This window comes from Dreissena polymorpha, chromosome 14 (assembly GCF_020536995.1).
Source record: "Dreissena polymorpha isolate Duluth1 chromosome 14, UMN_Dpol_1.0, whole genome shotgun sequence".
Taxonomy (NCBI): Eukaryota; Metazoa; Mollusca; class Bivalvia; order Myida; family Dreissenidae; genus Dreissena; species Dreissena polymorpha.
The window spans coordinates 60254573-60266540 of NC_068368.1; the positions used below are offsets into that span (position 1 = coordinate 60254573).

General features: G+C 31.5%; 1 protein-coding gene and 1 long non-coding RNA gene across 2 annotated transcripts; both read right to left on the reverse strand.

Moving 5' to 3' along the window:
* Positions 1 to 1184: 1184 nt before the first annotated feature.
* On the reverse strand, positions 1185 to 3588 carry LOC127858994 (uncharacterized). Its single transcript, XR_008039225.1, has 4 exons — positions 3536 to 3588; positions 3217 to 3336; positions 2352 to 2483; positions 1185 to 1911 (listed from the first exon to the last, which is right to left on the reverse strand). It is a non-coding gene; the product is annotated as an uncharacterized LOC127858994 (long non-coding RNA).
* A 3519-nt stretch (positions 3589 to 7107) lies between these two features.
* Positions 7108 to 10784, reverse strand: LOC127858993 (uncharacterized). The gene is made up of 6 exons (XM_052396382.1): positions 10661 to 10784; positions 9925 to 10057; positions 9109 to 9203; positions 8790 to 8909; positions 7925 to 8056; positions 7108 to 7484 (listed from the first exon to the last, which is right to left on the reverse strand). Exons 2-6 carry the CDS (start codon positions 10049 to 10051, stop codon positions 7173 to 7175), a joined length of 786 nt encoding a protein of 261 aa, XP_052252342.1. The 5' UTR covers positions 10052 to 10057; positions 10661 to 10784; the 3' UTR covers positions 7108 to 7172.
* Between the last annotated feature and the right edge of the window lie 1184 nt (positions 10785 to 11968).

The following is an 11968-nucleotide window of genomic DNA, read 5'->3' on the forward strand; positions in this document are numbered from 1 at the left end:
GAAATAGTTTAGTGTTAAATTATATATATATATATATATATATATATATATATATATATATATATATATATATATATATATATATATATATATATATATATATATATATATATAATGCATAAATGTGTATTACACATTTCAGAATACAATCGAGCTGTTTAGATCTTTATCGTAATGACACATTTTTTATACTTAACAATCGCAAATTTGAAAGTTCACTAATATATAAACATGATTCTATACTAAATTTTGGTATTTCTTTATTTCTTTACCATCAAACGTGTAAAATATACAGGCACATTAAAGCACCAATTGAGTCGACACTAATAACGAGCAATACATTTTTTGCAAACAATAAAATCAGCAATTGCTTCTTAAACGGTAATATGTAATAAATGCATATATGATATCTATAAGCTCGAGTTGAGTCCACACTAGTAGCATGTCATGAATTCATTATTCATAAGAAATGCATAAATTACAGGCTAACATATTCTTAACCAATAGTATGTTATAAATGCAAACACAGAAGGTATTGCTAACATTGCAAAATAAATTTACACGCACTATAAGACTGCATGCTTTTATCTTTAATCATTATCTCGATACCATTCTTAGTATCTTAATTAATAATTATCAGTTTTGTGTATGTTTGGATCAAAGGATAATCAAGATAATGTTACAATATACTGAACATATATTTCAGTTATTTATTTAATACTAGTAGTATACTGTACAAGATCGTCATGTGTTTACGTTGCAAAAACAGCAGTTTGATGTTTTTGTTAGCGCGAACATTTTAGTTTGGATATGAACAAGTGAATCGCGTGTACGATCAAGTTGCAGGAGTTTTTTTTTAGATTAAGCCATTTCCCCCTATTTATTCTGTTTTTCAACACCAACTTTTTCGTTAATATTCCAGTTCAACTCGCTGTCACGTGTACTAGTGTGTTTTCGCTTTCCAATCACTGTATAATTTTATTGGAGGATTATTATTTTGCCGCTTTTGTGGACATGTCTGTTTAGTTGACTATTCTACGAACAAGTATCTACGTTAATTTTCAAGATGGCGGCGCCCATCCAAATTAAAATAGTTTGGCCTAACACACACTTAATGTAAAACTAAAATCTTAAGTGTTCTTGCTTTAAAACAATTATACAGTAGTTCTTAGTATCGTTGTATGTTTTTGAATTTTTATTTTGTCCGTTTACAACTTATTACCGAGTTTATTAAATTTATTTTCCCGGTAAAAACACGTCCTTCATTCTATGGATTCCGAGAAGGCATACCAGCGAGTGAGATATTTCTTGTTTTTATAAAGGTTGTTTAGAATAGTTAGAAACATGGACACAGTAACAGACACATGTCCAAATAAATCAACGTTAAACGTTTGCTGCCCCAGCACTAGAGATATTAAAATATGGCGTTTTGATTGTTGCTGACAAGAGATCCATTGCAAAATTTTGACACACAACATTCGCTAGAAATTAAACAAAAACAACGCACACGTTAACGTCATAGACATGTGGTAAGTTATCACTGAAATAACATGCTTTGTCGTGTCCGAAATGTATTTTATCATTTACTGGCTATTTTGTCTAATCCTCAAGATAACCCATATCATGTAGAAAACGCCGTTGGCTCTTCATGTTTTGCAGAATCGCCTCTGCTACTTCAATATCTGGATTCGCGGCTTTTGACACTATGTGGTTATAATTCACAAAATTAAAGTTAGACATTTTCTCATCACGATTACCAGTAGCCTCCATTTGTTCCATCAATGTCCATGGGCCATCACCAATCCCAATGACGACGATGGACAGAGCGTATTGAGATGCTCGAATAAGTGCGTCTTTTGTTCTTTTGACCTCGGATACTTGACAGTCCGAAATTATAAGTAGGACGTGGAACTAGAACAAAAACCGATATAATATTATTCGCTCATGCGAAAAAAAGCACTACTTCAATGACATTCTTTGACATGTAATAACTAACAGGTTTAAATGTGTATCATCAAATATATCCACGTCTGACATTGTATGAATATGTTAAATAGTTATACAATAGAATAATTGCATGTTAGATCTTACAGTGTGACAATTTACTCCCCATAATGTGCATTTTTGTTGTATTATCAAACCACATAATTTACTTTATTATTTCTATTTGATTATAAATATCAATTAAAACTCGTTGTAATTTCATTATCGTATACGTTCACGTGTTCTTATGGGTAGAATACAAGTTATAGTGAAATGTAAGTCACAGTATAATTGCCGTTATGTCTATATTTGTTCAACAGTGAAAAAACAAACAACTAGTCTTTTTTCCAAATAATACATAAACTAACCTCATTTGTTTCGTTCACAATATCTAACGCTTTGTTTATTATTGGCGAAAAATCCGTCGGGTTACCAAATCGTATTCTATTTGTAATGGTGTTGTACGAGTCGTAAACATCCAAATACGTTCTGCACTGTTTCTGTGAAAATTAGTTAATATTAGTTGAGACATAATAACATTTATTTTATAACTATATTTTATATAAAATAAATACTTATTTACTTTTGGTGTAAAAAAATAACAGCAACATATACCCTCAATTTAGTCTCTGAAATCCGTTTTCATATAAAATATCTGGAAATAACGGACTAGTCAATTATTTTATTGTACCAATGGCGTATAAATACGTGCGCGATTTAATATGTTAATTTTATGTTCGGATTGTATGTATTTTTTGGACTTGATGACTTGTTATGCTGTTTTACAACGTTAGGCATATAATAAAATCTATGAAATACAACCACATACAATTAACTGGTGCATTACCAGCTGCCGGAATCATGAAATATTCTTAATATATATTTACTTAATTACAAACAAAATTGATTAAAAAGCGTATATCAGATCAATATCACTCTGAGAAAGACTGAATATAAATTTAATTGACTCGGACAACTCTCCTTTTTTTCACAATTATATTGATACAAAAAATATGTTCGTATTTCAAAGTTAGTTTGGAGAAGTAATTGGAAAGCTAATGGGATGAAGGCATGCACGTTATATTTCAAATACATTTTTACCATAGAAATTGAATAATTGTGTAATAGAACTTGAAACAAGCATTCCAAAATGAAAATGTTTCTTTTGATTTAATTGACATTTGTAAGTGTCTTTGTTTCTGTGCACACATGCACAATAACTGGTTTGCTTACATCTGGATTTAGAGGAAAGACGTCTTTATTCCTCACTTTACTATCACCAAATCCAAAGGCATGGATGACATCTTCGTTTCCTATCAAACTCTCAATCGTTTCACCAAGACAGGTAATTACCTTAAAGCAAATTAAGATACAATACATATATGCGGGGATTTATTTTCTGATTCATCGGGAATTTTTTTGTTTGTGCAATATCGTTATAAACATTGGATCGAGTAAATTTGTATTCGTATCGAGTAAAACAGTACATTAAGTTGTTGAATCTGTGTCATGTAGATTATTCAGTTTAAAAAGGTCGTGCAGTTCCTTCTACCTTTTGGTATGGATTGACGGACAACACATCATGGAGGCACTTTCCACCGAAACTTACTACTACCTTGTGTCGTATTGCTAACTGTATAGTCAATACCTGAAATTTAGAAACATGTATTAATGCGTTTAAATTCCCTTTTTTTATTGTTTAATTTGAGTTACAATGTAATGAGATTAAATTTTATTTACACTTAAATGTATCATGAATATTGCTGGGCCAAGTGTGAGGTTGAGCGCTCTTAAACCGGTTTAACCCCCCAATGCTTTGCATAGACCGTTTCAATGCGGTGACCCCAGCTTTATTCTTATATGTGTTTATGTTGTTTTGTATTGTGCTGTTTTGTGCTGTTTTGTACTGTTTGAGCAATCGGCCACTTGCCTTAAATAAAGGGACAACAAATTGTTTATGATAAGAATTCAATACTGTTCCAGCAGCTGGAGTTTCACTTCTTTATATTATATTACAATGAAGATCACCATTAATTTTACAGGAATGAAACACAATACTTTAAACAACCAAAACATCCGTACGGACCTAGTAAACTGTCATTTATTAATCCACGGTTCAAACATCGTTGGTTTTTGAAAGGCAGTTTATGAAATGAAATAAACGCCTAATACATTAAAGGAAGTCAACAGAAATAAATGGCAATATATAATAGTTATCAGATTTGTTACCATCAGTTAAAATGCTATGTGAATTCATATAACATATATATATTAACCGTATGATAATGCAGCGCCTCCGAAAAAAACACCAATAATAATAAAACAAACACAGACAATAAAACATTACGTAAAAAATCTGAAGGCATTACCTATAATGAATTTGCATCCATTCTTAAATATGTTCATGATCTCTTCTCTCAAATCTTCATATGTCGCCGGTGAGCCTACTGTTTTTGCCGCTTCATCATCCGGACCCTCTTCATCTTGATCAGTCATGTTACTCTGAACGGGATGACATGCCATATCAAAGTACACTCAAACACATACATAATACTTTAATGTTCTGGATATATGCTGAATAGGTGTATGCGGTAGAGGTCCAAATATCACACATTACAGTGTTGCCATGTAAATTGAACTAAACAGTTCCTGTTGTGACTGAAATCATATGCTGATGCAATACATTTACATAAGTCTCAATATTTTTGCAGTGATATCTTCCTCAATTATGTATAGATATAACATTATCGAAGTTTTGACCATCATATTGGAACCTTTTATGTAAACAATTTGCATTTTACCCGATATATAGGTTTGTGATAAACGAAACACCTGACTCAAAATAAATCCAAAAGCATACGGTGTAAATAAAAGAAACAAAATACTGAAGGTAGCAATTCAATTTAATTGCAAATTAATAAAACTAAGTTCTATATTATTAACCAAATTTCATAATAAAGTTGTGTGATAAACGGCACTTTTCAATGCTTACACTGTACGTGTGCGGTGTTAATTTTCAAAATGCTAATTCGCATGTATGTTTGTCCAAATAAAACGAACATAACTACGTTATTATTTAAGTACAAACATATGGGAATTGTGTACCTCAAAACTCTGCGTATAATATGAACTGTCATCATTATGCTCGCTCTGAGTTTTGCCTGTAACTAGCAGATAGCTCGATGTTGACGACGCATCGGATTGAGAGTCGTCCAAACTTCGTTTCTTTTGACTTTAAAAAGAGCAAATAATTTATAAAAATATGGTTGCGAACATTTGTTTATGAACGTGGTTAATCTTTGTTATATTCAAATAACGTCGCTTTTAATGTTTTAAACTTGGAACTTGACTTTTATGAAACCTTGTGTTGTATTATATAATACATGTTTTGATATTGATTTCAAATAGCATACATTGCCTATGTACACAATTGCCTAAGTTTCCAAAGTAGCTGTACATTTTCAAAATTAAATTAGGAAATCTCTGTACTAAGTTGTTTTAAACATAGATGAACGTTGTTTCAATATTATGTATACATTTTGTTGGAATGGATAATGTTTGGAAGGTCAGTTAACGTTGTTTGAATAGCAGATAGAAACTAATTAGGTAGGATATGTGTGCCATTGGATAGTAAATGGACTTTATATGAAACGTTGAGTACATTTTTTGCAAAGTAGATCGGCATAGTTTGGATAGTTTCATGTTTGTCTCAGAAACAATGCGTTTAGATAGTGGAAGTCCATTGTTTGGGTAGTAAACAAATTATGTCTAGATAGTTGATTTACATTGATAGGTAAATGAATTACAATTCTAAATGAAAGCCGGATATTGTTTGTAAACTTTACAGACTTGTTTTTAAAGTAAATGAATATTGTTTTGATATTAGAAGGACTTTGTTTGAATAGCTAACAAATATTGTATTGATAGTAGATGGATATTTCGTTGAATATTAAACAAATCTTGTCGAAAGGAACATTGTTGGATAGAAGATGGAAATGGGCTAGTATATGAACATGGATAGAAGATCGCCATGTTTGGATAGAGCATTGTTTGAAGATTATCCTAAATTACAGGCTAACATATTCTTAACCAATAGTATGTTATAAATGCAAACACAGAAGGTATTGCTAACATTGTAAAATAAATTTACACGCACTATAAGACTGCATGCTTTTATCTTTAATCATTATCTCGATACCATTCTTAGTATCTTAATTAATAATTATCAGTTTTGTGTATGTTTGGATCAAAGGATAATCAAGATAATGTTACAATATACTGAACATATATTTCAGTTATTTATTTAATACTAGTAGTATACTGTACAAGATCGTCATGTGTTTACGTTGCAAAAACAGCAGTTTGATGTTTTTGTTAGCGCGAACATTTTAGTTTGGATATGAACAAGTGAATCGCGTGTACGATCAAGTTGCAGGAGTTTTTTTTTTAGATTAAGCCATTTCCCCCTATTTATTCTGTTTTTCAACACCAACTTTTTCGTTAATATTCCAGTTCAACTCGCTGTCACGTGTACTAGTGTGTTTTCGCTTTCCAATCACTGTATAATTTTATTGGAGGATTATTATTTTGCCGCTTTTGTGGACATGTCTGTTTAGTTGACTATTCTACGAACAAGTATCTACGTTAATTTTCAAGATGGCGGCGCCCATCCAAATTAAAATAGTTTGGCCTAACACATACTTAATGTAAAACTAAAATCTTAAGTGTTCTTGCTTTAAAACAATTATACAGTAGTTCTTAGTATCGTTGTATGTTTTTGAATTTTTATTTTGTCCGTTTACAACTTATTACCGAGTTTATTAAATTTATTTTCCCGGTAAAAACACGTCCTTCATTCTATGGATTCCGAGAAGGCATACCAGCGAGTGAGATATTTCTTGTTTTTATAAAGGTTGTTTAGAATAGTTAGAAACATGGACACAGTAACAGACACATGTCCAAATAAATCAACGTTAAACGTTTGCTGCCCCAGCACTAGAGATATTAAAATATGGCGTTTTGATTGTTGCTGACAAGAGATCCATTGCACAATTTTGACACACAACATTCGCTAGAAATTAAACAAAAACAACGCACACGTTAACGTCATAGACATGTGGTAAGTTATCACTGAAATAACATGCTTTGTCGTGTCCGAAATGTATTTTATCATTTACTGGCTATTTTGTCTAATCCTCAAGATAACCCATATCATGTAGAAAACGCCGTTGGCTCTTCATGTTTTGCAGAATCGCCTCTGCTACTTCAATATCTGGATTCGCGGCTTTAGACACTATGTGGTTATAATTCACAAAATTAAAGTTAGACATTTTCTCATCACGATTACCAGTAGCCTCCATTTGTTCCATCAATGTCCATGGGCCATCACCAATCCCAATGACGACGATGGACAGAGCGTATTGAGATGCTCGAATAAGTGCGTCTTTTGTTCTTTTGACCTCGGATACTTGACAGTCCGAAATTATAAGTAGGACGTGGAACTAGAACAAAAACCGATATAATATTATTCGCTCATGCGAAAAAAAGCACTACTTCAATGACATTCTTTGACATGTAATAACTAACAGGTTTAAATGTGTATCATCAAATATATCCACGTCTGACATTGTATGAATATGTTAAATAGTTATACAATAGAATAATTGCATGTTAGATCTTACAGTGTGACAATTTACTCCCCATAATGTGCATTTTTGTTGTATTATCAAACCACATAATTTACTTTATTATTTCTATTTGATTATAAATATCAATTAAAACTCGTTGTAATTTCATTATCGTATACGTTCACGTGTTCTTATGGGTAGAATACAAGTTATAGTGAAATGTAAGTCACAGTATAATTGCCGTTATGTCTATATTTGTTCAACAGTGAAAAAACAAACAACTAGTCTTTTTTCCAAATAATACATAAACTAACCTCATTTGTTTCGTTCACAATATCTAACGCTTTGTTTATTATTGGCGAAAAATCCGTCGGGTTACCAAATCGTATTCTATTTGTAATGGTGTTGTACGAGTCGTAAACATCCAAATACGTTCTGCACTGTTTCTGTGAAAATTAGTTAATATTAGTTGAGACATAATAACATTTATTTTATAACTATATTTTATATAAAATAAATACTTATTTACTTTTGGTGTAAAAAAATAACAGCAACATATACCCTCAATTTAGTCTCTGAAATCCGTTTTCATATAAAATATCTGGAAATAACGGACTAGTCAATTATTTTATTGTACCAATGGCGTATAAATACGTGCGCGATTTAATATGTTAATTTTATGTTCGGATTGTATGTATTTTTTGGACTTGATGACTTGTTATGCTGTTTTACAACGTTAGGCATATAATAAAATCTATGAAATACAACCACATACAATTAACTGGTGCATTACCAGCTGCCGGAATCATGAAATATTCTTAATATATATTTACTTAATTACAAACAAAATTGATTAAAAAGCGTATATCAGATCAATATCACTCTGAGAAAGACTGAATATAAATTTAATTGACTCGGACAAATCTCCTTTTTTTCACAATTATATTGATACAAAAAATATGTTCGTATTTCAAAGTTAGTTTGGAGAAGTAATTGGAAAGCTAATGGGATGAAGGCATGCACGTTATATTTCAAATACATTTTTACCATAGAAATTGAATAATTGTGTAATAGAACTTGAAACAAGCATTCCAAAATGAAAATGTTTCTTTTGATTTAATTGACATTTGTAAGTGTTTTTGTTTCTGTGCACACATGCACAATAACTGGTTTGCTTACATCTGGATTTAGAGGAAAGACGTCTTTATTCCTCACTTTACTATCACCAAATCCAAAGGCATGGATGACATCTTCGTTTCCTATCAAACTCTCAATCGTTTCACCAAGACAGGTAATTACCTTAAAGCAAATTAAGATACAATACATATATGCGGGGATTTATTTTCTGATTCATCGGGAATTTTTTTTTTTGTGCAATATCGTTATAAACATTGGATCGAGTAAATTTGTATTCGTATCGAGTAAAACAGTACATTAAGTTGTTGAATCTGTGTCATGTAGATTATTCAGTTTAAAAAGGTCGTGCAGTTCCTTCTACCTTTTGGTATGGATTGACGGACAACACATCATGGAGGCACTTTCCACCGAAACTACTACTACCTTGTGTCGTATTGCTAACTGTATAGTCAATACCTGAAATTTAGAAACATGTATTAATGCGTTTAAATTCCCTTTTTTTATTGTTTAATTTGAGTTACAATGTAATGAGATTAAATTTTATTTACACTTAAATGTATCATGAATATTGCTGGGCCAAGTGTGAGGTTGAGCGCTCTTAAACCGGTTTAACCCCCCAATGCTTTGCATAGACCGTTTCAATGCGGTGACCCCAGCTTTATTCTTATATGTGTTTATGTTGTTTTGTATTGTGCTGTTTTGTGCTGTTTTGTACTGTTTGAGCAATCGGCCACTTGCCTTAAATAAAGGGACAACAAATTGTTTATGATAAGAATTCAATACTGTTCCAGCAGCTGGAGTTTCACTTCTTTATATTATATTACAATGAAGATCACCATTAATTTTACAGGAATGAAACACAATACTTTAAACAACCAAAACATCCGTACGGACCTAGTAAACTGTCATTTATTAATCCACGGTTCAAACATCGTTGGTTTTTGAAAGGCAGTTTATGAAATGAAATAAACGCCTAATACATTAAAGGAAGTCAACAGAAATAAATGGCAATATATAATAGTTATCAGATTTGTTACCATCAGTTAAAATGCTATGTGAATTCATATAACATATATATATTAACCGTATGATAATGCAGCGCCTCCGAAAAAAACACCAATAATAATAAAACAAACACAGACAATAAAACATTACGTAAAATATCTGAAGGCATTACCTATAATGAATTTGCATCCATTCTTAAATATGTTCATGATCTCTTCTCTCAAATCTTCATATGTCGCCGGTGAGCCTACTGTTTTTGCCGCTTCATCATCCGGACCCTCTTCATCTTGATCAGTCATGTTACTCTGAACGGGATGACATGCCATATCAAAGTACACTCAAACACATACATAATACTTTAATGTTCTGGATATATGCTGAATAGGTGTATGCGGTAGAGGTCCAAATATCACACATTACAGTGTTGCCATGTAAATTGAACTAAACAGTTCCTGTTGTGACTGAAATCATATGCTGATGCAATACATTTACATAAGTCTCAATATTTTTGCAGTGATATCTTCCTCAATTATGTATAGATATAACATTATCGAAGTTTTGACCATCATATTGGAACCTTTTATGTAAACAATTTGCATTTTACCCGATATATAGGTTTGTGATAAACGAAACACCTGACTCAAAATAAATCCAAAAGCATACGGTGTAAATAAAAGAAACAAAATACTGAAGGTAGCAATTCAATTTAATTGCAAATTAATAAAACTAAGTTCTATATTATTAACCAAATTTCATAATAAAGTTGTGTGATAAACGGCACTTTTCAATGCTTACACTGTACGTGTGCGGTGTTAATTTTCAAAATGCTAATTCGCATGTATGTTTGTCCAAATAAAACGAACATAACTACGTTATTATTTAAGTACAAACATATGGGAATTGTGTACCTCAAAACTCTGCGTATAATATGAACTGTCATCATTATGCTCGCTCTGAGTTTTGCCTGTAACTAGCAGATAGCTCGATGTTGACGACGCATCGGATTGAGAGTCGTCCAAACTTCGTTTCTTTTGACTTTAAAAAGAGCAAATAATTTATAAAAATATGGTTGCGAACATTTGTTTATGAACGTGGTTAATCTTTGTTATATTCAAATAACGTCGCTTTTAATGTTTTAAACTTGGAACTTGACTTTTATGAAACCTTGTGTTGTATTATATAATACATGTTTTGATATTGATTTCAAATAGCATACATTGCCTATGTACACAATTGCCTAAGTTTCCAAAGTAGCTGTACATTTTCAAAATTAAATTAGGAAATCTCTGTACTAAGTTGTTTTAAACATAGATGAACGTTGTTTCAATATTATGTATACATTTTGTTGGAATGGATAATGTTTGGAAGGTCAGTTAACGTTGTTTGAATAGCAGATAGAAACTAATTAGGTAGGATATGTGTGCCATTGGATAGTAAATGGACGTTATATGAAACGTTGAGTACATTTTTTGCAAAGTAGATCGGCATAGTTTGGATAGTTTCATGTTTGTCTCAGAAACAATGCGTTTAGATAGTGGAAGTCCATTGTTTGGGTAGTAAACAAATTATGTCTAGATAGTTGATTTACATTGATAGGTAAATGAATTACAATTCTAAATGAAAGCCGGAAATTGTTTGTAAACTTTACAGACTTGTTTTTAAAGTAAATGAATATTGTTTTGATATTAGAAGGACTTTGTTTGAATAGCTAACAAATATTGTATTGATAGTAGATGGATATTTCGTTGAATATTAAACAAATCTTGTCGAAACGAACATTGTTGGATAGAAGATGGAAATGGGCTAGTATATGAACATTGATAGACGATCGCCATGTTTGGATAGAGCATTGTTTGAAGATTATCCTACCACAGTTTGGATCACTGTATTAATACTAAGGAAAACATTTTGGGGCAATATTGTTATATAAGGAATTAAAACCAATACTAGACAGATCTGCATATCTTGATATTGTTGAAAATAAAAAACATAGGAACATTATTGCTTAATTACGTTTGCCGTCTCACAAATTAATTATTGAAACGGGTAGACACCAGAAAATTGCCAGAGATCAACAATGACGATGATAGTAATACATTATTCCAAAGTATTATAGATCTCGCAAAAATATGTTCACGTTTATCTAACTACTTAATAGCTCAAGTAAAATAGTGTTAAGAAAACTAGCCATGTTTTGTTTAAAATGCTTTAAAACG